A 26,127-nucleotide genomic window follows, 5' to 3' on the forward strand; every position below is an offset into this window, starting at 1 on the left:
AGGGCAATCCGACACGTAGCGTGCTGTGCTGGAGAGGCTGCGGAGAAAGGGGCACCTTGACTCACCTCCTCTGGGAGTGCTGTGAAATCCAGGACTACTGGAAGGTGGTCCTGGATGACATTGACTCTACCTTTGATACTGAAATCCCTAGACTCCCTGCTTACACCATTTTAGGTCTACCTAATGCACTCACCTTTCCCCTTATATCCCCCAGAGGTCGCCAAATGGGGATTGCCATGCAAGCTGCAAAACAACAATTTCTGTCACTCTGGGACTCGACCACCAGGCCCACTCACACGGGATGGCTGCATAAAATCTGGTTCACCTTGGGGATGGAACGTATCCATGCCACTTGCACGCATTCCACGACTGCTTATCGGAAAGTCTGGCTCCCGGTACTTTCCCTCTTATCCAAAGAATTTAACAAGATCACCTGCCCCAGGTATCTTCGCTTACTGCGACTTACGGAGACCACACATGATCCTCCGTGATCCCATGGATAACTGCGATACTTACACCACAAATGCATCCATGATTGTTCCACTAGTGCGGCACACTGGGTGGGAAGGGAGGGGTGGGGGAGGCAGGGATCGGGGCTGGAGTTCTGGTTTGTATTCCTACAATTTTGTTACCTCACTACACATGCCATTTGCAGCCTTGGCACTGCACCTCTGTTAAGTCAACTAAACCTAGCCTGCTATTTGATCAGTAGAGAAGACATACTTATCTGTATCGTCCGCATTCTATGCCTGATGCATTTCTTTTGTACTGTAGTGTCTACTGTAGTTCTTAAACTCAATAAAACAAATTTGAAATTAAAAGTGATAAAAGGAGTCAGGGTAGAGGTACCCTGACCCCATGGGACTAATGGAGGGGTGTGTGAGGGATCCCTCATGGGAAAGAAATTGTCCAAAAACCTTTTTATTTCCAGCACCATGATTCTTCGGTTGGATCCGGGTATCCAGACCCCAGATCCGCACAACCACTCACACACCCACTTACACACCCACACAACCTTTCACACATCCGCAAAACCACTTACACACCTACACAGCCACTCACACACCTACTCACACACCCACATAGTCACTCCTACACCCACTCACAGACCCACCTAGCCAGTCACATACGCACTCACACGCCCTTTTACATACCCAGTTTAAAGGGACGTTATAGGTAGGAAATAGCATTAAAAAACCATAGACATTCACTAAAAAAAAGAAAGGTTACATGGACGTTATAGGTAGGATTTTTTTTTCAAGCCATAGAAATTCACTGAAAAAACGAAGGTTACACATACGTTATAGTTAGGTTCAGATTTGACACACACAAAACCATAGAAATTCAGCAGTTGTAGATATAGTTATCTCAAGTAAATATAACTTGTGTCCTAAGGTAACTATAATTCACGTATTCGCCATGCACTGCTAATTACCCCACATATTATATCAGGACATCTTCTAAGACTTCAATTTGAATATCACTGCAATATGCAGTGAAATTATTGATGAAAAAACTGTACATGGGAGGGGCAAGAATTATAGTTACCCCAGGGCAAGTAATATTTTATTTTGTAAAGGAATTATATTGATTATTTAAAAAATTACACTTTTATTAAAAAAAATCAAATCTTTTATAGATTATTTGGTTACTAAATACAATTGAAACAATATATTTTCAGATACATTTTCATGTGATATCTGATAATAAATTATTAATATTCCTTTGTAAAACAAATATTTACAAAAAGTTAGGAACATTTAATAAAATTGTAATACAATTTTTTAATTTTGGTAAAAACGGAAACAAATATTGAAAAACACAAGTGAAATTGTAGTGGGAATAGTAAATTTTGCCCCTTTGGTGTCCAAGATCTTCCATGACTTCATTTATATTGTAGTGGGTATAGTAAATGTAACCCTTTTAGTGTCAAAACCTTCCTTGAGACAAGTTTTATTGCAGTGGGAATGGTTTATGTTGTCTCTGTATTGTCCAGAACCTTCCCTGAGTTAAGATTTACTGTAGTGGGAATAGTAAATGTTTCCCCTTTAGTGTCCAAAACTTCCTTGAGATAAGTTTTACTTCAGTGGGAGTTGTTAATGTTGTCTCTTTAGTGTCAAGCAGCTTACCTGAATTAAGTCGTATTGCCATGGAAATAGTAAATACTGCCCCTTTAGTGTCCAGCCCCTTCCCTAAGTTAAGTTAGATTGGCATAGGAATAGTAAATTCTGCCCTGTTTAGGGCCCAAAACCTTTTCCGAGAAAAGTTATATTGCAGTGGGAATGGTTCATTTTGCCTTTTTAGTGTCCAGCACCTTCCCTTTGTTAAGTTACATTGGAGTGTGAATAGTAATTGCTTCCTTTTTCCAAAACTTTCCCTGGCTTATTTTTTCTTGGAGTGAGAATAGTTTATTTAAAAACATCACAAAAATAAATTGATGGAAGGAGTGTTGAAACTTTTAAAACATTCACCCCCAGTCACAGATCTGGGTTTAATCCATTGTTATTTTGCTCGCCACATCATCCAGTTTGTACCCAGCCATATGCAAATCAGTCTTGACCCTGCCCCTCAAGGGAACAGCCCAGCCTGAATTGCCAACCCAGATTCTCCCATGGACCAGAAACAAGGATCCTGGTACCGTTTGGGGGTATCAATCCTCATCAGCCAAGTTAGCATGAATCCAGTGACACAGCGAGCCCGGGACCCGTGTCAGGGCATACCCTTAGCAACTTAGCGTGCACATAGCAACATCACAAAATAAAATGATGGACATAGTGTTGAAACTTTTCAAACACTCACCTCGAGTCATCTGGGTAAAATCATTCAATATTTTGCTCACCATGTCACCTCAGTTTGGACCCAGCCATATGCAAATCAGCCTTGACCCTGCTACTCATGGGAACAGTCCAGCCTGAACTGCTAAGCCAGGTCCTCCCTTGACTGGAAACAAGTCTCCTGGGACCAGTTTCAGGTTATGACCCCTCATCAGCAAGGCTAGCTTGAATCCAGTGGCACTGCAAGCAAGGGACCCACGTCTGGGCATACCCATGCCACTTAGGGTGCTACATACAAACACACAAAAGGTGATTGGAGGAATGCTTACAATTTGTCTAACTACTGGCGATCACTTGTGTTAGCATCCCAACCCATTATTCTTTTGCTCAGCATGCCACTGAGATCGCTTGGAGTAGCATCCCAACCCATTGTTCTTTTGCCCAGCTTGCCACCTGAGTTTAAACCCAGCCATATGCAAATCAGTCATGACCCTGACCTGACCTGACCCTTTTTCTCTTGGAGTAGGAATAGTATTTTTAACCTTTGTAGTGTCCAAAACCTTCTTTGAGATAAGTTGTATTGCAGTAGGAATGTTTAATTTTGTGTTTTTAGTGTACAACACCTTCCCCGACTTAAGTGAAATTGGAGTGGGAATAAATGTTGCCTCTTTAGTGTCCAGACCCTTTGCTGAGTTAAGTTATATTGCATGGGGAATAATTATTGTAGCCCCTTTTAGTGTCCAAACCTACCCTGAGATAAGCTGCATTGCAGTGGGAATCGCTCAAGTTGCCTTTTTAGTGTCTAGCACTGTTCCTGTGCTACATTCCATTGGAGTGGGAAAAATAATTGTTGCCCCTTTAGTGTCCAACACCTTCCCTGACTTATTTTATCTTGGAGTGGGAATAATATATTTAACCCTTTTTATGTCCATAACCTTCCTTGAGATAACTTTTATTGCACAGAAAATGGTTAATGTTGTCTCTTTAGTGTTCAGCACCTTCAAAGAGTCACGTGAGATTGAAGTTGGAATAGTAAACATTGTCCCTTTAGTGTCCAGACCCTTCCCTGAGTGAAGTTAGATTGCAGTGAAAATAGTAAATGGTGCCCCTTTTAGTGTCCAAAATCTTCCCTGAGATAAGTTTTATTGCTGTGGGAATGGTTCATGTTGCCTCTTTAGTGCCCAGCACCTTACCTGTGTTAAGATACATTGGAATGGGAATAGTAATTGTTGTCCCTCTAGTGCCCAACACCTTCTGTGACTTATTTTATCTTGGAGTAGGCATAGTATATTTAACCCTTTTAGTGTCCATAACCTTCCTTGAGATGTTTTATTGCAGTGGGAATGGTTAATGTTGCTTTTTGTGTCCAGCACCTGAGTTAAGTGATATTGAAGTGGGAATAGGACATGTTGCCCCTTTAGTGTCCAGACCATTCCCTGAGCTTAGTTATATTGCAGGGGTAGTAGTAAATGTTGCCCCTTTAAAGGTCTTAAACCTTTCCTGAGATACATTTTATTGCAGTGGGAATGGTTCATGTTGCCTTTTAAATGCCCAGCGCACTCCCTGTGTTGCATTACATTGGAGTTGGATGGGAATAGTAATTGTTGCCCCTATAGTGTCCAAGTCCTTCGTTGACTTATTTTATTATGGAGTGGGAGTAGAATATTAAACCATTTTATTGTACGAAACCTTCTTTAAGGCAAGTTTTCTTGCAGTGCGAAAGGTTAATGTTGCCTTGTTAGTATCCAGCAACTTCCCTGACTTAAACGAAATTGGAGTGGGAATAGTAAGGGGCCTATTAAGATGTCAGGCAGACATCTCGGTGTGAGAACCGACTGACCATAGGTAGGCGGTTCCACACCTCCTATTACAATGCGGCCACACATGGTGCATTATCAGACTTTAGTTTCTCTATAGGAGCTTGTGCTGCAGTCGGAAACCGTCTGCAGCACAAGCTTCCCTAGAGAAATGGGAGTTTCTGTGAATCCCTGCATTGCCCCATATGTCACATTCCGACAGACTTTCCCTAATGGAAAGCCTAACATGGAAAGCCTGTCTGAAACTGACATCTTAATCCCGATGGCAAAACGCCGTCCGTAAGGGATTATGTTGCAGTTTCTGACTGGCCGACTTGCTCCTTGAGCCCATAGGAAGTCAACCGGAATGACCGGCTGGTATCACTTCCATCCACCGTAATCGTAATTCGGCGGTTGGTAGTCAAATCAAGGATGTCGGTCGGAAAGCTCCGACTTTTCCGACCAACATCCTAATTAGGCCCTAAATGTTGCCCCTTTAGTGTCCAGACCTTTCCCTGAGTTAAGTTAGATTGCAGTGGTAATAGTAAATATTGCCCCTTTTAGTGTACAAAACCTTCCCTGGGATAAGTTTTATTGAGTAGGATTAGTTCATGTTTGACATTGATCCACATTCGGTCCATCACCTGTTGTTTTTGCCTCTTTAGTCTCCAGCACCTTCCCTGTGTTAATTTATATTTGAGTGGTAATTGGAATTGTTGCCCCTTTAGTAGCCGACACCTTCCCTGACCTATTTAGTGTTTCAGTGGGATATATATTTACCCCTATTAGCAGCCACGGCCCGTGTAGGGCGTGCCACTGGGTGGAAACATGGGGCGGGGGAGGGGCAGGGTGGGAAGTTGTAAATACGGGTCGATTTCAGGTAAGTACCAAAAAAAAATCATAATAATAATTGCTGCGCGCTGCATCACATTTGGCGATGCAGCGCGCGCAATGAGATTCATTTTTTCTCCCGGTACTTACCTGAAATCGTCCGTTTTCCGCATTTTACAACCCCCTACCCTTTCCCTCCCCCGCTCCATGTCACCGCCCGGTGGCACGCCCTGCACGGGCTGTGGCTGGCTATTAGTGTCCGAAAGCTTCTTTGAAGTAAGTTGTATTGCAGTGTTAACAGATAATTTTAAGTATTTGGTGCTATAGATAAGTGTTTAGTTTGTTTGTAGTGAAGACAGAGTAGTATGTGTAATGTCTGCATTGGTATGGTAGAAAAGCATAATGTTTGCAATTCATTATTATTTTAACATGAATAATTATTAGAAGAAAACACTACACATGTATTTTTTTATTTTGAAGAAAAAACAGTTATTGCACTTTTTTATATTTTGAGATATGTGTATATTTTTTGATTCTTTTAAACGTTTTACTTTTTAAATTATTTTTCTGAAATATATTTTATATACATTTTTCTACTGTTAAGTAACAAATATTTGTAATATATATTAAATAAAGTTATATTTGGTATAATATTATTTAATATATAACACATTATGTATTAGATGTTGAACAAATACAGAAAAAAGTTATTTGAATATCTTTTGACTAATATACATTTTTGTATTTTGTAAAATATAGTTCAGTTTTTAATATTTTTCACAAACATATCTTACATACATTTTTATACTATTATATTACATAAATATGTGTATCTATATTACATATTTGTATATATGTTATAATATTATTTAATACATATTTTAACATATTTGTATTCATTTTTAAAAAGATTGTTGTACATGTGTTTTATATTTTCAATATTTGTAAACATTTTAATATACATGTTATAAAATGTGTGCTACTTTTCCAATTGACTCCTATGGGGGAGATATTATTTTTTCTCACACTTTTACTAAGCAGCCATTTTTTTTCTACTGCTGACTTGATTTGGTAGTCTATTGGTGTCATTGTTGGGTTGTTCGTGGAGAGAAGAAGTCACGTTGGGTGCTGCTCTTTGTCAGTAAAGATAGGTTTACTTTTACCTATTGTTAAGGTATTTCTCAGGTGGGGGAGGTGATATAATTATGTATATTATATTTCTAGTGTTATGTGTGAGTTTATTGTGTGTTTTATAGGGTTTTTTGGATGCTATTTGCCATTGCGTAGGTATACCATGGTGGAATATATATGACAGCTCCTTGGCACAGGAGGCAAAAGTGTTTTTTAATGTAAGTTATGTGTAGTGTATGTATTGCTGATTAGTTGTGTGTATGGTATTATGTGTGTATATTTTTGCTAATGTAGTGTTTTGTGTGGGAGAGTGTTTTGTACATTTTTTGCAGGTTTAATTTATCCTGGCCTGTTCTAAGGGAAGTCCGACATCCCGTTTTTGTTGTTTTTAAGGAAATCTGAATTCGTTTATTATAAACTATTTTTTTTAATACAGATTTTCTTGTTTGTTACATGTTTCCTAAATAAGTTATTTTTTTACTATTTGTCTTGTTTTTATGGAAACTACAAACTTGCTTCAAGTCATTGGTTTATTTTAAACTACATTTTTACATTTGTTTTTGGCCTTTACTATCGTTTAAACAACTTTTTGTTGGGTTACTTTTTGGGACTATGCACATTTGGACAGAGATCTACAACAATAAAATCATAAGTTAATTTTATGAATTTACTGTGGATGGAAATGTCATGTTATGCTGATATAGTTAGTATGTTGCTCTGTTGAAACTATGTGATGTTTTTTTACAATTATGTGTAGGTAGTTTATTACTTTGTATTTTGTATTAAATTATAAAAAATACTTTTTAATAATAGTAATAATATTTTTATTTTCTAAGTGAGTAATGCAAAATCAAACAATTTTTTTCACTGGTATAATAATAATATATTACTAGTTTTACAAAATATATTTCTATTATTTTGGTGCATTATTTCTTAGATTCCTGTACAGTTTATATGTGGTTTAAAGGATGGATTTGGCTATTACTTCTCAGTAGTCCTGTCCTTTTGGATTGGAAGGCATTATGTCATTCTTCCACTGAGGTGTTTGTTTTTGCCTCCTGTGCCAAGCTGTCGTAGATATTCCACCATGGTATGTGGAATTCTTACTGCGTTTGTGTGCTGACCTAAGTAGTCTGCCTAGCCATGGCTCCTCAAAGTAGTCCATTAGGGGAGCTAGTTTGCCTTCATTATATTGGTAGTAGGGACTTTTTATTAGGATGTTGTATTGATTAGCTACTTCATTCGCAGGGAAGTAGGCTAGTGTAATAATTTTTTGGTTGCTGGTGGCGTACTCCACCAAATGCAGATTTCTGTAGGTGACGCCATTTACTTTTATTAAAATGATAGCAACATTCCTGAATGGCTGTGTGGAGGTATACCTTTAGTATAGATTGTGTCATAGCTTGCTCAAAGTAAAAAAAATGTTTGGGGGGATAGTAGTTTGTCTGTTGCTGGATCTGGTTTAACAGTTCCACGTAGATACTATTTTGTTTGTTTGGCAGTAATGCATAGACAAAAGTTATGTTCCATTTTTGAACTTCACCATGGATGGTTTATAGTTAATGGAATGGTTTGGGACACATTTTAAAATGTTCCATCCATCATCCATGTTTGACATTGTTCTAGTTTTAATAAGTTTGTAGAGGTAGCAAATATAAGTATACTTTTGCCATGGATTTTATTGTCATACAATAGGAATTACTTCTCCATGTGGGTCATTGCAATCTGTGGTGGGATGTCTATATCTCTGAATGTTTTAGGAGCAGATGTAGTTTCACTGGTGACCCTTTTAGTTTGAGTTCCAATGCATTTTAGAGTGGGTATTGATGGTAACTGGCCCGTTATATGTTCTGGTATGTGGGGTAGTAGATCTTTAGGTATTTTTGCTTTAGGTTCTTTAGAACTAATGCTTGCTTCTCTTATATTTTCTAATACTTCTCTCACGTCTATTTCTGTTACATTGAGAGGGTGGATATGCTCTTTTACATTAATTGCTACAATTTCTCTAGTAGTTGCTCTCCCATAACATTCATTAGAATAATATTTAGTGGATTCCCAATTATTATGTTGAGCAGAAGCATTTTCCTGACTGTTCGTGTATCCCATGTAACACAGTAAAAATGTCCCCTTCCGTGTTGTTATAAATTTTGCACCTTTGATCATTATGTCTTTATTTGATGTAACATGAATATAGAAAAATAGTTATTAGTGAATGTTTTTTAATAATATACAGTTAAATAGATACGTTTTCTCTAGTTGGAAACTTTTTCTTTGGTAAACTTCTTCTTGAAGCAGGTGCTTTTTTCAGTAGGAAGAGAAAAGGTAGTTTTATTTTTTGCACTTATGTTTTTGATGTTTAAGGACATTTAGGTTATTTAATCTTTTACTGTTGCTGTTTTAGTATGCTTAAACTCGTTTTTTAGGTATACTTACTTTTTTTGTGGTCTGTGTACTTGTCAAAGAAGTTTGCTTGAACCTTGAATAATCTGTAGGAAAGGATAAACGATAAAAAGTCTGTTAGTAATTGTTTATTAAGAATTGTTTTTAGAGCAAAAGTTATTTAACTTCCTATTTTAAGTATAATTGTTATTTACTTGGAGAAGTGAATGCACAGTCGTATATGTTGAAGGCTTCTGTTTTTCAAGGAAAATCCAGCAGTTTCCTCCTCTTCAAGTGTTTCGGTGTTTTTGAGCTATATTTTAGTTAAACTACTATGTCTTTTATATTGTTTGTTTAATTGGTTAAGCTATTTTATTCGTTATTGTTTTGAATAGTTTTGTAGTATTGGTTGTTTTAGCTTCCTTTTAATTATATTTTCTCTTATGGCTATATTTGTAAAATGTCAATTAATGGGTTTTTTATGCTAATATTCTAGATAACTTATTTTATTTCATATTATATGTATTTATTTTAACTAAAGATGTATATTGTTTGCTAATATGAATATGTGTTATATGTAAGTGGGATGTAAAATGTGTAATTTCTTATTTAGAGTATTTTATGTTGATATATTTTAAATGTATTATTCTGGTTAAGTAAAATAATTATTTTATTCAAAAAGTGTAGTTATTGTGGGATTTATTTGTTGTTGTTTGTTTACTGAAATTCTTTTTTTATTTTCTACAGCAATTAATTACTTGTTTTAATGAGATTTTTTGTAGTCAATATTGTTGATCTCAATATTTTCTTACAGTCGATTGGTAGGTATAATCCACACTATTTTTGTTTCTGATATTTCGTTTTTAATATATATGTTAAATTAGATATTTTTGATGTCAATATTTTGTTTCTGACAAATATCACTATTTTGATTAAGTATGGGGTCTCAACATTTTTGTTAATGATATTTAGGTTTCGATAATTCTGTAAATCGATATTTGTGGTCTCAATATCATGTCAGGTCCTGCATCTGACATTCTTAGAATTGGGTGTCAGCCATCTGAAATCTGAAATCCTGCTCTGCGTTTATTTGTCAGGTATCCAGAAATCAATGAGGGTCCTTAGTTTGAACAAGTGAGTCCAAGCAGTCCTCTTAAAATACGACATTCACCTGTGTTTAGCAGGGCGTGTTTTTATTCCATAATTTGCTTTAAGAGTGAACATAAAAGGTGTGACAATGACAACCCCCTGCTTCACCTCAAGCCTGCACACATGCACCTTGGTCTCTCCTGTTGCCTAGATCTTGGTTACTGCCTCAAAAGACATTAGGTTGTTTTCCAGTCATATTTATATTGTCTATTGGGTTTAATGCACACATTTTTCCACTAATTTCAGTGATAATATCGTTCCATTTTCGATCGCTCTTCTTCCATTTGTCTTTTTTATCCCTACTTTTTAGCACATTTGTCTTTCTCTGTGATGGGCAAAGACAACTTGAGACATATTTCACTTGTAATACACTATAACAACTTAAGCCAGTTTTCCAGAAACAGTGTACATGGTACTAAATTGTAATAGATGACATCTTCCATTGTCAAACCAATGACTTGACAGTGTTAGGCAAGTCGGAATTTAACAGGACCTGCACAGAGAATGAAAGAAAACATTTTAAATGGATATATACTCCCTGGGGAGAAGAGAAGCGGTAACAATCTTTCTTCCAGAGCAAACAAGTGAGGTAACCACTGGGGTAAATGTAATTCCATTAACATGTTTGTAGAGAGAAGAGTGTCCTGCTTCTTTAGGGTCAAATGTTCAGGAGATCACAGTTTGCAAAGTTCTAGAGACCACATTGACTAATGGCAGACTGACTAAAAGTGTCTCTTCTGTGGTCATGAATGGGCTTTTGTTCTGCAACTGGTGAAGTTAGGGGGTAATATGCCTCAGAAAAACGTCTCGACCATATTTAATTTATTTATATTTTGTGTTAAAAATTAAGCCTTTTAATACTTAAAATTGTACTGCTTGATTTACATACTAGAGATGATTTCATGCTTCTAATATTGTTTATGCCACAATACAGTCCTTTGTGTGTTTTGTGTAAATTAACACTGCCAGTTCTAACCTAATAAAATGAGACCGCTATTTAAAGCATGATGAGAACTCTAATTGAATTAAAGCAATTAGCATAACCATCTATAGACTATTATTCTCTAAATTGAAATAGACTGAAAATTAGGCGAACCGCCTTTTCTGGCAGTAGGTGACATTTTTCATGCTTAAGTATGCACGTGGCATTGTGAACTTATTTATGTGCACTGGTTTAATGTAATGTAACATTTTAAATAGGGAGTCAGGCTGTATCACAAAATGCAAACAGTTTAAAAGCTGAAATACATTATATTTTGCACACAAACAGTAGTTTGCATTTAGCTTTCAGTAACTTGAACTGTTTTTTTCTAGCCAGAATAAAATGGTTGCCGTCTGATCCTCAAATCATTTCGGAAGGTCTCTATGCAATTGCTGTGGTTTTAAGTTTCTCCCGAATTGCCTACATCCTGCCGGCTAATGAAAGCTTTGGACCACTGCAAATATCACTGGGCAGAACTGTGAAGGATATTTTCAAGTTCATGGTAATATTTATCATGGTGTTCGTGGCTTTCATGATAGGAATGTTCAATCTCTACTCCCATTACCTTGGAGCAAAACAAAATGACGCCTTTACAACGTGAGTATTGTTTTTAACAGCCATATATAGTACTATACACGTTGTCGATGTAGTAGTGACAAGTACACATGCAAGTAATATTTAATATTTTTCTTTATTCTACTAACATTTTTTCACATTTGTCTGTTAAATCGGTTGACGAAATCATCTTATGTTTGAAATTTGCAAAATCCTCATGATTGTTTATAGCCACTGTCATTTTGAGTCTTTATCAATGTCTCTCTAACTCAATATTGACTGTGGTGGTTGTTGGAAGTTTCCTTTTTTTTTCTGATAACCATCACGCATTTCTGAGTAACAAACACTATGAAAAATATAACAAGTATGCCAATTCCTATGTGAGTTGGACTATCACGTGAAAATTATTGCATCATTAGGTTCACACGTGGCCAACGAGTTACATGAGGGTATAGTCCGTACAATGATAACTGCTGCTGTTTTTTTCCAATGCCTTGCTGAGTCAGTAAGAGTATACCTGTGCAATGCCTAATGGTTATCTGTATGTCTTTATGCAATGCTAAGTATCTGTGGGCCATATTTATGAAAGGGTTGCATCACTTTTGCACCAGAAACAGGGTACATGCGCAATGCAAAAGTTAGATGCAATTTATCAAGCCATCCAAGGCCACCTCGCGTGGTCCTGAGTGGCTTGATTAATCCAGAGTAACTCAACACAGCACAACCCGCTGTGTTGCATTACTCTGCGCATCGGAGGCGTTCCATGGGTGATGTGTGAGTGTTCCCACACCAAATCCATGAAATGTGATGAATTTCCAGATTTACCATAAGTGGTCGACCTGGAAAGGCGACAAAACTGCTACACCTCTCCAGGTGAGGCATAACGAGGATGAATATGTGTATTTCTCCTCTTTTACTCTTTCTAGGTGTCCTGCTTTCTGTGGCACACATAGAAAGAGGAAGATGCCTCAGAGGATTGTTTTTGTGCAGGAAAGTGTCCCTTCCTGCACAAAAACAATCCTGCTTACAATGCAGGCATCCTTGCACCATGGTGCAAGAATGCCTGCATTGGTGCTAAGCTGCACATTGTTCGCCAGCACTGGGAAAAGGTAGACAAGTGCAAATTGTGTTAAATACAGTGTATTCCTGCCCTTTCCCTGTCATGTAGCACAGCACAGTAAGGTGACTTGCTGCGCTGCGCTGCGCTGCTCTGCGTGACATAAAGATAAATATGTCCCTGTGTGTCAAACACCTTGTATGTGCAAATCAGGTCCTCGATCAACAGTTGCAATCACACTGAGGAACTGTTTTCTGACTCACGACCAAGCACTCATCACCAACCCCCTCAATAAAAACTCTAATGGAATAATGAAACATCTGCAAAATCACGTGGGCTGATTCAAGACTTGGACTCATTCAACACAGCATCGAAGCAGAGTTACCCTTACAGGAATTGTTGAATGGGCTTTAGCAATACTTCTCCCCTGCCATCAGCCTACCCTCATGTACCACTGGGGTGTGCTGGAGAGAACTGTAACCATTTTAAAAAACACCATATAGAGCCTGAGGCTGATAGGGATTACATTCCAGTATATCAGAAAGCAACATTTCTACGATATTCCCACAGAATACAGAAATCCCTTCACATGTTTTCTCCATCCCAAAGACAAAGAGAGAGCATGTGTAAGTAAAGGTGAAGTCTTAGGCTGTATTTTGGTCTTAGCCTGGACTATGGTGCCAGTTTCCTATTTGGGAAATTAAAAAAATGGTGCACATTTAGGTCAGGTCATGCCCCATTTCAGGCACAGTTCACGTTATTCATCCCCTGCTTTGTTTTATCCCCAAATGTTGTAACTGGATCAGACCAAAGATTCCATGATTGCTCAAATAACAAAAACAGTGCCTGGGTGATTAATGTAATGTGTGTTTGTAACATGCGAAAGGTTAATTTAAGTGATTCACCATCGATTATATTTTCAGCTTGAGTATTTACCTCATAGTGTTAGTCTGTTCAAGTACACAATTTTTGACATCGCCTGAAGGACTGACAACGTTTTTTTACTTTTCAAGTTTCGATTTGAAACTGGATTTTTGACGTGTATAACACACCGAGGATATCCTTATACTACTCAGTAGTTATACAGAGCAATGCATATCTCTGTACATTCTACAGCAAAACCGAATTGGATTTGCAAACCGTGAACAATTTAACCACTACAAAATGACAAATCCTTCTATTTGCAAAGGCCCCTGAAACCATGAGCCTCTTGCAGGAATATTACTTGTTATATTGAAAGCGACTTTTCACATCCCCTCTAAAATGATCAAAAGACCAGGCGCAGCAGTGAAATCTAATATTCCATTAAATATACAGGCTTATAATTAGTCACAGCTGAATGAGCATAAACAGAAAATGTCGCTATTAAGATAATATTAATTTTTCAGAACATAATTTGCAGTCATCAATGTGTAATTTGGAAGTGTAATGAATGGAATTAGAATACCCACTGCCAATTTTAAATACAGGCTTATCCTAATGGTGCTTCTGCCGTATCAAAATGGTATATAAATGCTCCATCAATTCCATTAATAAACCGGCTATGACAATACATCAGTTAGGGTAGGCAATAAAAGCAACCTGTGGCTTTATTGATAAAATGGATTTGCAATTTTGATCAGGTTGAGGAAAATGTGCATGACTAATGGTGCCCACACCACCACTTATATCCACTACTTAAAAGTGTTATTTCAAGGCTCAGGGCACTAAGTGTCCTTCAACCAAGCTTTGAGTATCAACAATTAATAGGTTCAACTAAAGTAATGTCTACAATTACCATGACTGGTGGATGAAGGTTTGTCATATTCAAATTACACGGCCGTATCTTGTGAAATTAACAGTAAACAAAAATACATTATTATGCATTGCGAATATAAACGTGTGTGAAAATGCCTTCTATTGACAAAAAGCTTAATTGCCCTGCCGTGTCTTTTATTTATAGTGCTTTTTTTGAAGGTACAATGATAGTAATGATTGAAAAGCACTGTTTGTTTTTAATGCCGTGCGTTTCCTTCTAGAGTTGAAGAAAGTTTTAAAACCCTCTTTTGGGCAATATTCGGGCTTTCTGAAGTGAAGTCGGTGATTATTAATTATGGGCACAAGTTTATTGAAAACATCGGATACGTATTGTATGGGGTGTACAACGTGACCATGGTGATTGTTCTTCTCAACATGCTAATTGCAATGATCAACAGCTCGTTCCAGGAAATTGAGGTAAAAATACTTTTTAAATAAACTTGAGACTAATAACTTGTGTTTTAGCCAATAGCTTGAAGATTTTATAAGGTTAGCACGACAGATGCACTTTTCAATACCCACTTTGCCCATTCATACATCCATTTATAGGAATAAGATAAGTCTAATTTGTAAAGTATACTTTCAACCCAAAGGCTTTCTTGGTGCTATAGGACAGATGTTCATTTTTAATATGCCCAACTCAATGTTAGTCATTTATTCAACTCCTGAGGATGAAAGCCAGACTGTATCAGCTTTAATTGAAGCCTGTACCCATGGAATTAAATACAGATCCCTGGCGGTGAGATGCTTTAGTTCAGTTGCTATTAATTACCCTGTGGTCCGGGGACCCCTGGGGGTCTGCAATACTGAATCATGGGTCCACAACTAAATAGACAATTAAATAATATTGACAGATTAATAAAGTGTATATAAATAAAGAAGCAAATGCAAAATGTAACATTGTAAAACGTTCTGTAACTGTGAAGATTTTAAAATTGGAGGCTAATAATGTAGGGCCCCATTCACAAAGGTAGTTAGACAAAAGTCTAACTTTACGACTTTTGGTATTCACAAAGGACACTTACTACTCGTAAATACCTTTGTGAATGCCGAAAATCGTAAAAGTTAAACATTCGTCTCATTTTACCTTTGTGATTCGGGCCCATAGTGTGTATCCTCCGATGGATTCTTGTGAGCAGGGCAAGTGCAGCAAACGGAATATAAAATGAGCATTGGGTGGCCTTTTTTGTTTATAATTATATGTGAATTAAAAAAATATTTCATCATTTGCGTTTTTGATGAAGGCTTGTTTCTATATTTTTGTGTATTGTTTTGCAGTTCAAATCATTGAAATTGCTTAGGGGTCCTCAGATTCCAAAAATGACTCAGAGGGGTTTACTGAATTACAATATTGATTCAGTGCAGTGCCCTCGGATTCTAGTAATGATTAAGTGGGGATACACTAAATTCAAGAGTTTATGAACAACTGCTTTAGTCCACTGAACCGTCAAAGACATGTATGTATTACTGACTGCAAACTATAAACAAATATGCTATTATGTTGTGTGCTGGGGGGACAGGTGACACATTAGCCAACAAAGACATTTTAATTTCATTATATGCCGTACATAACTACCATTAGTGGTTGGCAAAATACTTTTTTTTCAATCTGCAGGAAGTGGACACAAAACTGCCTATAATTCTCCTCTTTCTGCTGTTTTCACCTCCACCTACCCTGACTTGAAAAAAAGGTGGAATACAGCCAAAATTTCCAACAGAACAAGAATTTCTTATTCTGCGAAATTAATAATATACAGAACACTGCATTCTTGTGCCGTCATGTACTGTCAGGGGTATGCCAATGTAAGTACCTTAAATCCAATTACGTTATGTCAATTACATTTGCAGGCTCCTGCCAGTGCTCTTCAAAACAATTTTTCCTGAAGGGAAGGTTGTGTTTCCCTGCTATAGTGCCAGGAGGACTCTGCAGGAAGGAGTAGCACACAGACTTTCCTACTGATGAATTTTCTTGGAAATACACTGGCAAGATACCAGGCAATGTGCTTACCCTAATGCAACTAGCAAAATGTTAAATATATTGCCCATAATGCACTCAGAATTAGGGCGGAGTGCTTGATGGGTAAAATGTAGGACATGTATCATTTATGTTTTACATGTCCTGGAAGTGAAAACCTGAGAAAGTTGTGTTTCAGTCTTTGATTTAGACTCTTCCATAGGTTAACACTGGTTTATATTACTACCTTTATTAAGTGCTAAGATCTATTTGAAAGTAGGTAGAAAATGGTAAAAGGGTTTGTTTGATTAGTAATTTAAAACCCAACGTAATGGTCAAGTCAGTTTATATAACTATTTTTGGAAATGACACTTTTGGAAAGTTCTTGTTTCCTTGCCTATACCAAAAGGCTTTCCTGCCAGTGTCCAGTTTTCACCTGACCCCTGATGGTTCCCCTGTAGTGCGATGTATATGGCTCCCAAACAGTGGACAAAGGCTCTGGGAGTGGGGAGGTGGACTCTTCCCTTGACAGGATGGTCTGGAGAGCTGTTCTCAGTCCCTTCCTTAGCTACAAAGGATGCTTTATCCACTAGCTGATGCAACTCCCACCTATGCCTGCCTCCCTTTTGCCTCTCTAGTCAGTCCAGTACAGAACCCAGTGAGTGTAGAGGAATTGACCAGAACTAGTTTCAGGGATTTACAAAGGCCTGCCCTCCACCAACAGGCTGGCACTGGTCATAGAAGTGGACCCTCAAACCTCTCCTCATAAAACCCCTGGACCTATGGAGAATCAGAAGGACTGCCCTGCTGTCTGAAGAACTTGAAGGAAGGTTGGACCTGCTTGCCTTGAACCCAAGACCCTGAAGTTACTCCAAGGGTCATTTGGCTGACCTCCTGTTTGAGCTACAGGTACAAATCAAGCTTTTTGAGGACTATCTCCCTGCATCTGATCAGCTGACAATTCCAACTGTACCTGTCTTGTACTCTCCTGCTGGCCTCTGTTGGAGTGAGTCCTAAGCCTCAAATGGTACCCTCCAGGTCTTGGATATCCTTGGCTTGTGTTAGAGTGTACTCCACCTGTCCGCACTGCAAAAGCTTGGGCTTTTGCCACCTTTCCGTCTGGAAACCGAGCAGAGACTGTGTTCACTATGAAAGCCAAAGCTTTTGAAGTCAAATTGCCAGTCAGACTCAGCATGGTGTTGTCCTCTGCTGAAGTAGGTATGACTTCCAGAAAAGTTTCTAAGTCTGAATGTAGAGGGCTTCATTGGGATCAATACTGAACAGCAACCTGTCGATGTCAAAGCGTTCCTGTGTACAGACTCCGAGCTTCACCCCCCTCAGAGCTTTGACACTTTTATTGATGACAGTCCAGGGATCTCACTGTCATTGAACTACATGACAGTTCCAGCTTGCAGCCTGCCCCGCTGACGACTCTTTGGCGATCATTTTTTCTTCAAAAACATTTCTACGTGTGTAAATACACTTTCCACCAGGATGAACCCGGTTTCTGTATCTGATCCACACTCCATCGCAGTCAGGCTTAACTCTCGACTTTGACCTGTTCTAGTTCAACCAGATACAGTTGGTACTTTGTGGTGTTTCTTTGCTATTTTCAATTAAATCTTTAAAAAAATAATATTTCAGGTTCTACTTATTAAATTTCTGTAGCTGTGATGTCATTTTATTTATTAAAACATCCTCCATTTTTCTGAATTGGTTTAGGATTGGTCTAATGTTTTGTTTTCTCCTTATCACTGTTTGAGTACTGCATTACTACTTTACAAGGTCAGCCTGAAGCTTTGTGCCAAGCTACCAGAGGGCCAGGGGAAGGTTATTTCAGTGACTTTAGTGGTTCACCTTGACAAGGGCTGTGATTATTAATTAACATGGGCTCTCACCTTTCTCAATAATACTCCAATTTCTTACACACGTGTTATTTTATAAGAGTTCTCTTCTTTCCTCCAGTTACACTGGCAAATGTTTGGGTGAATGCGGCCTCATACTTTAATTATAAGAGTCACAACCTAATAAATGGAGGCTCAGATCAGTCTCAGCTGTGTCTCAGCAGCCGTAGTTCATGGCTTCCCTTGAGCTCTCATGGAGTTGACTTTGTTCTTGTCTTCTGCGATTTATCGACTTTACTTCCGTTGAGAATGCCTCTATCTGTTTTTAGACCTTTTGTTCAATGTATTGCTCCTCAAACTGGTTGTCTGTTTTCTGTTTGTTTCCTTCCTTCCTGGTTAATTGTTTCAATTTGTGAACAAGTCTTACATAAACCAGCAATTGTCCATCTCCCAATAAAGAGATTGATGTTTTTCTTGTTTCTAGAGCGATTGACACTTCTTAAATTATGTGAAAAAAATGAAACGTCAGAAGCGTTCCTTTTTAGTCCATTCACATAATCTGAATCATTCTTATACCTGTGGGAGTCGTTCTAATTAGAAATACCAAATAGGGTCAGGATTTTGCAACAATAGAATAGCTTTTGACACCGGCAATATTCCATGAAAACATAGAAACGTACTATATTTGTTAGAAAAAAATGTTTCTTTATCCATGCACGGCTGTGAAGATTACAATGAAGGTAGTGGTCATTCAGTTGCCTATTTTATCGAGTAATTTAGTCCTCCATAAATAGATTGCAATAATGGGGACTGCCAATCTTTCATTTTCTAAAGTCCCTAGAGTTTATACTGTTATCTCCATCACCTTTTTTTTATGACCCCTGCTCAAAACTATGATGATGGATATTCTTACCTCAGCCCACGTGTAGGAATTTCCATCTACATTTTGCATTTTTCACTGATTTTTCCATAAGAATTCTTGATTTGTGACTTCTATTGTGCACTGACACCTGCCTTGCCATACAAATCTTGACATGTTTTAATGTATAGCCCTTGCTACTGCAGATGTGCCCTGATTGTTAGAGCACTAGATGGACACTAGCGACCTGTCATCATATGAATTACATACTTCTTGAAATGCACTATAATTATGACAAAGCAGTCTTTTTTACTGCTTAAGGGGTCAGATATGTTAACTGTACTGCAAAATAAATCATAACTGCAGTTTTCACTGTTTGTCTCAGTTTATAAACTGTAATAATCTGCTATAACAATCTGACATCATTTAATTCAGAACCCCTCCTCTCTTCCTCTCCTTGTCTAAATAATCTCAGCAGGGTGAGTTACACTCTATTCACAAACCTGTTCCAGTCCTCTCCCTTTCTCTCTCTGTCTAAATAATATCAGCAGGTGGAGTTGCATGCTATTCATACAACTGTTCCAGTCCTCCCCAGTTAATGCCTTATTGTACAATCAGTACAAGTTAGTCCTTAAGCAGTACAAGGTAGTCCTTACATACAGTGTTTGTTGTCATCAGTGTCTTATTTTCGTGACCTCACCAGAAAGGCAGACATTTTTTGTTGGGGGGACATATTCTGCTGCTCTGTCTGTAAAGATCACTGCCCATCAGCTCATAGATGCCTACTCTATGCCCTTGGGACAGGTGGTGCTTGGCTGCCTGGTCTAGGAGTTAGCACAGGGCACTTTTTCGCATGAACTGAGCAGCAGGTCATGTTCAATCTCCAACTAAAATCTCCTTCCTTTTTGATGAGTTCACAAGAATGAAACACTTGTGTGAAAGTCTTTACCGAGCAGCCTGCACATCAAGGCTCACTCATCAACACTGTAAGTACTATCTTGATGGGCATTTAGCACTATGCATTGCCTTTGAAGTACTGGAATAGGATTGCAAGAAAGGGCACTGGCAGCAGGGCAGTGCTTCTTCCGTAGTATCCACAGGTCCAGGAGTGTACTGGAGAGTCAGTCTAAGGGTTCTATTTTTACAGGTGCCAGCTTTGAAGTGGAAGTTTTCCCTCTTTGGTGGTTATGGAATGCCCTGCCTCCCTGCCCAGGTTCCACAGGGTCTGGGGTGATAACAGGCAAAGTCTTTGAATTGAAAGTTGGGCTGCACTGTGCACGCTCCACAATCCCCCCCAATCCTGCCAGGATGGCCCATCCTGGCACCACTTAGTACCCTTTAGTGTTAATGTCTGATAGGAATACACGTAGGCCGACTACACCTAGTCATGTGACCCAGGATAAAGCACCAGGTTCCAAATGGTTAGGGCAAGAAAATGCCAGCTTTCTAGAAGTGACATTTTCAGGATTGTGACTTAAAATCTGACTTTACCAATAAAGTGGATTCAAAATTACAATTCTTTAGAGACCAACCATAATTTTTCTTCCTGTTCCCAAGCAATGGTTATCATTTATTAAATGTAAAAATGTAACACAATGTTATCCTATGAGCGAGGTGGGCCTTGCAGTAGTGAAAAGCCAATGTAAGAGTTTTTTACTACTAGGACATGTAAAACCTAAAGGTACATGTAAATAAAATCCACCTAAACTATGCAATGTTTAGCGCCTACCCTGGGCTGACATTTATTGTAAGGAAACAGGCATTTTACAGACTCCTCTCCCCACTTTTGGTCCCATTTGATCCTCCCGATTATGTTTTTTGACTCCGAAAGTGCACTGGAGCCTGCTAACCATGCCCCACTGCCAGTGCACTTTCCCTAAACTGTGATAAATGTGAATTGGTAACCCCATTTGGCAAGGCCATTAACCCCTCTATAAAGTCCCAGGTAATTGGTAGCAGTGGTACCCAGGGCATGAGGGTTTAAGGGGTCACCAGGGCCTGCAGCACTGATTGTGCCACCATGAGTGACCCAAACAAAGAAATGACAGCAGGTCTGCCATTACAGACCGCAGGAGCAGTGCAAACTGCTCAGAGCTGACTTTGCCATCACCATGAGTGGCAAGGTCACAGCACTATTTTTAAGATATGCCAGTCACCCCTAAGGTAGGCCTCCTGAGCCCAAGAGGCAAGGTGCATTATAATATAGGTGTGCACATATAATTGCAAGTTTATATGTCCCAATAATATCCTCCTTTCATTAAGGGCAACTATAAGATTTCAGGCAGGCATAGGTTAATATGGGCGCAAACTCAGGCACCCCCAAGTTGGCAGCTCCACTATGGTCCATCTGAAAGGTTTTGTGTTTGGTATCAAACAGCTTGTCTCATCAAACCCAACCACTTTCTAAAGTCAGATTTAATGTGACTTGCGCCCAAGTGGCTACCTTAGAGGTTGCCCACCAGGTTGCCTCAGTATTTCCTGTGCCCTGGCTGACAGCCTGCAGCTTCTGCCACCAAGACAGGAGTCTTACCCCCTGCCAAGAGGTGTGAACTCTCTCAGGAGGCATAAACAATAGCCGACCTGGGTGGGAGGTGTCACCTCCTTCCCTGGCAGGATGGCTAGTGAAGTGGCACATTAAGCCAGCAAGCTTCAATGCTCTCTCTGCCTCTGATATTCAACCAGGCTTCCTTTTAGAGGTGAAAAAAGCCAATCCCATGCCCAAGGCACATATGCAACCTGTGCAGGTGGGAAAATGAGGTAGTCAGGAGGCGTACACCCCCAGAAGGCTAGTCTCACTGCTAAGGTGGGTCACCTAGTCTGTACAGCTGGAGAAGGGTTCTGCTATTTCAGAATGGAGGCTTATGGGGAGAAAAGATGTCACCCTATACAAGAAGTGGTCACCTCAGGGGCAGATTAGCTGCTGGAGCTAGTAGCGTATTAGCTACCAGCACCCACACCCCTAATACCTCTAATTCTAGGATTTAAGTGGCTCCCATGGCACCAGAACCTCAGATCTGATCAACTTGCAAAGATGGACAAAGAAGATGACTGAGTCTGCTACTTCCTGACTTGCACTAAGCAAAGGTGCGATACCCTGTACTTGTGGCAATCACCCTACAACTGCACAAACGCAACAAGTCACTGACCAAAGATCAGTTCCAAAGGAAACAGGAACCAGTCTGAAACCCAAAAGAAACACTAGAACTCCCTTAGAGTAGAGGCACTAGTCCCCTTCAGCCCGCAAGTAAAACACGTTCCCGAAACCAAAGAATCACAGGCCTGCCAAGAGATCCCACAAAATTAAATGGTCCAGTACATTGCGGAAAACATAGTCTGACCTCCAGCAAGTTTCCCACAGCTACTGTGTTCCCCCAGACTCCAGTAACTACTACTACATTCCTTCAACGCTGTGCCTCGAGGGAACGCTACAGCATCTTTAACCTGCCTCTTTGTTTGCCCATTGTTGAGTTTCTACACCCCTTTCTTTGCCAGCACAGTCTCGTGTAAAACCAGCAAACCTGGAACACCCTCCTGGAAGAAGCTTCCTAGGACCAGTTTCTGTACCGCTGTACCGCTTTGTTCACCATAAGTTGGCAGGGTATGCTCAGGCGTGAGTCCCTTGCTCACTTTGCCACTGGATTCAAGCAAGCCTGGCTAAAGATGGCTGAAATGTAGAAACCGGTCCTAGGAAGCATGTTTCCGGTCCAGGGCAGGCATGGCTTGGCAGTTCGGGCTGGATTGTTCCCGTGAGGCACAGGGTCAGACTGATTTGCGTATGGCCATGTCTGAACTGGGGTGGCAGAGTGGGCTAAAGAATGGTGAAGGATTAAACCCAGATCTGTTGAATGGGTGTGAGTGTTTGATTGGTTCAGATGCTCCATTCATCACCACCCTTTTGTACCGCTTTGTGCCACCGCTAAGCAGATTATGACATTCCTCACTGTCAGCTGTCTCGTGGAGGTTCTTACTCCATGAAACTGCTGGCAGTGAAGAAAGTAAAGGGGCCCTACAGGGCCGCTTGTTACTCCTGTACACTGGGGTGTTTGCAGGGGGGCACATGTTCTACCCCATTTTTGCATGCACTCCATTCCTACACTGCTTGGATTGCACAGTCCATGCCATGCAGGAACTTGCACTGGCGCCCCCGCTTCAGTGCAGTTTAAGGCTCACATTAAAGCAAAAACTGCACCGCTGCAGGACCACCACACCGCCCCCCCACCAGACTTCTATTTCTCATAACCTGGCAGGCGTCAGTGATCTTTGGTGGTGTAGGAGTGAGATGGTGACTGCCGCCAACTCCTACACCGCCAAAACTCATATTCAGCCCCTAAGTGTCTGATTTAGAATTTGATGGATAGGTCACCACATTTCGAAAGTGAACGATATCCCGTCCCCCTTATTACAAGGAGCATAGAATATAATGCACCTGTGATAAGCCGGACAGGCTATCCATTATGTTTCTGACATAACTCGGGCCCTAAATATTGTCTGTCTGTGTACTTTTCCTGATAGCATTGTTCAAATACTATTCATGTAAGAATACTTATCAATACAAAACTATCAAGTAAATTGTTAGCGTTGAAAGGACAACCAATGGCAATGTATTACACTTTTATTGCATTCTATGTCTTTCACACAGGATGAGTTATAAAATCCCAAAATAAAGATGACATAATTATGTATTTTAGCAGACTAGAACCTGTATAGTATAGCACATTCCCATTTCTTAGAGCCTGTGAGTGCCATGTTCCTATGAGTGACCTAGGAGTATGAGTCTCCAGTGGATATGCACTTGTTTTATTACACTGAAACTCAAGGGGAAATCGTCTTGCGAGGATTAAGAGAACTACATTCCCGTATCTGCAAATCGTTCCCTAAACGAGGAAGTATGGTGTTCCTCGATTCTGTAGCCACTTATGTACACTATGCGACCAGTGCTTAATTTGAGACAGTTTTTGCAGGTGGCGCCCCCAGCACTCCTTTTCTGGGGACTGCCATTTATTTTTACTCAACATTGTTCGATCCAGAGCAAGAGAGAGAAAGCACAGAAAAGAGGGAAAGAAGGAGAAAGAGAAAGACGGAAAAATTGTGACAGAGAGAACCTGCAGAGTGATGTAAAGGGGCAGGGGTGTGGGAGGTACATTAAAGAGACATGAGGTGGAAGACGGACTTATCAGTCTTGGTATTTGTCACCCTAACCTTCTAGACCGCTGGTCACTGACTTCTGAGGAACAATTTTGGGCCAATTTATTTGGAAATGAAGCACTGTATACAACTATATATTCACTGCACAACTATGATACACCTCATATATTTGCATTTAAACATAATATTTTGTAGGTTAAGGTGAATATTACTGTGTTTGTGTATATGGCATTCACTTAACTTTAAAGATGTTTAGATTTGGAACCTATATGCTGGTTACTGCTATGTTGAATGATTCATGATGATCTGCAATTTTCAACGATTTTGTTTGTGTTTGCAGGATGATTCTGATGTGGAATGGAAATTTGCAAGAGCTAAATTGTGGTTTTCTTATTTTGAAGAAGGGAGGACTCTTCCAGTGCCCTTTAATCTTGTACCAAGCCCTAAATCATTAATTTGTATTTTACTGAGAATACGAGAAGGCCTTTCCAGATTGCTCTCCTGTCATAAAAAGGCATATCGGGAAGATTCAGAGATGAACAAGGTACGTTGTACTTTGTATTGGTTGTACTGGATGCAAAGGTTAGTGTAAAACTCAGCAAAATGGAATTGAGAAATGTATGTATAAGCAGGAAAAATTGACTCACATTTTTTTTAATTCAAACATCTGGCTAGTTAGGGATTGCAAAACTGCATGTGCCTGCAATCTTTAGAGGTTCAGAACGAGCTGATTGAAATCAGAAGCAACAACCTGGAACAATCCTCAAAGAGTAACTATCGCATCAGCAGTTGCTGAAGATACCACAGAACTTCAAAGCGTGTCAGCAGTCACAATCAGCGATCCAGGAGTGGACAGGAGAGGAGGTCTGGGTATGAAAAAATAACCAATGCACCATGACAAGGACGAGGCAGACAGAAGCAGTAGAAGAATGTTCAGCCACCCTGAACTAGTGATACTAGAGGAAGAATGTCAGACCGGAAAAAAAGAACGGAGTGGTAATGGCTCCCAATCCCAGAAACAACAACATGCCAAATATCGTCATCAATGCAGAAGGGGATCAATGCTAAAGGAGTGACAAACCATACAGTGAATGAGATTTACGTAAGGTGGTACAATGAACAGTCCTGCACAAGAGCGAGGCTAGGCATGAGCTGACACGAGCCAAGAGCAAGCACTCACCCGCCACACCCCTCCCCCCAAAGGAGGAACTCACAAAGAACACATTCCAACACAAGATCAATCATCAACCAAACATCTGCTTCTTAACACACTGTGCTAGGTGAAGCAACCTTTTACAGAACAAATAAATATATGTGGAAAGATAAGTACCATACACTATACTTCAAGGATAAATGCCCAACTGAATGTTATGCCACACAGGGCACTTACATTGACCAGATACCAGTGAACCCATTCATATATACATATCAGTCACACACATTGTACAGTACGTTACAGGGCCTCGCTTAAAGTAGTTATGTGTCAATGAACCCATCCATTTTCACACAGTGTGACCTCTGTGTGCACACATGTAATAGTTCCGTAACTTCACATACAAACATTCATTGTTTAGCAACAAATGAGGTCCTGTAGGGCAGCTCTGTATCATCAGAACATATTCAGAGTGTAAACATGCATGGCACAGTACCCCACCCTCTGATATGCCCCTGGTCTCCTTCCTTATAGATCCAACCAGTGTACAAGCCCAAGAAGATGTTGGTGTACTATATACTGAAGAGGAGAACCACCAAACAGCAAGGACAAGTGTGACTGCAGGAATGTAGGATTCAATGCAATCATCCTCAGTAAAAGTCTCAAGACTAGACTAAGAACATGCCCTCCCACAATCCTTACCAGCAACGAGCTGTGTATC

The 26,127-nt window shown here is 39.6% G+C and overlaps 1 protein-coding gene across 1 annotated transcript in view; it reads left to right on the forward strand.

Annotated features, from left to right (window-relative positions):
* Window positions 1-26,127, forward strand: part of TRPC6 (transient receptor potential cation channel subfamily C member 6) — an 844,345-nt gene that overhangs the window by 663,155 nt on the left and 155,063 nt on the right. Inside the window, exons 7-9 of the mRNA XM_086935285.1 lie at window positions 11,375-11,639; window positions 14,673-14,868; window positions 24,594-24,797. Of these exons, the coding sequence (XP_086791411.1) occupies window positions 11,375-11,639; window positions 14,673-14,868; window positions 24,594-24,797 (665 nt within the window). The remainder of the gene's footprint in view (window positions 1-11,374; window positions 11,640-14,672; window positions 14,869-24,593; window positions 24,798-26,127) is intronic.

The sequence above is a fragment of the Lissotriton vulgaris genome, chromosome 8, assembly GCF_964263255.1.
Source record: "Lissotriton vulgaris chromosome 8, aLisVul1.2, whole genome shotgun sequence".
Taxonomy (NCBI): Eukaryota; Metazoa; Chordata; class Amphibia; order Caudata; family Salamandridae; genus Lissotriton; species Lissotriton vulgaris.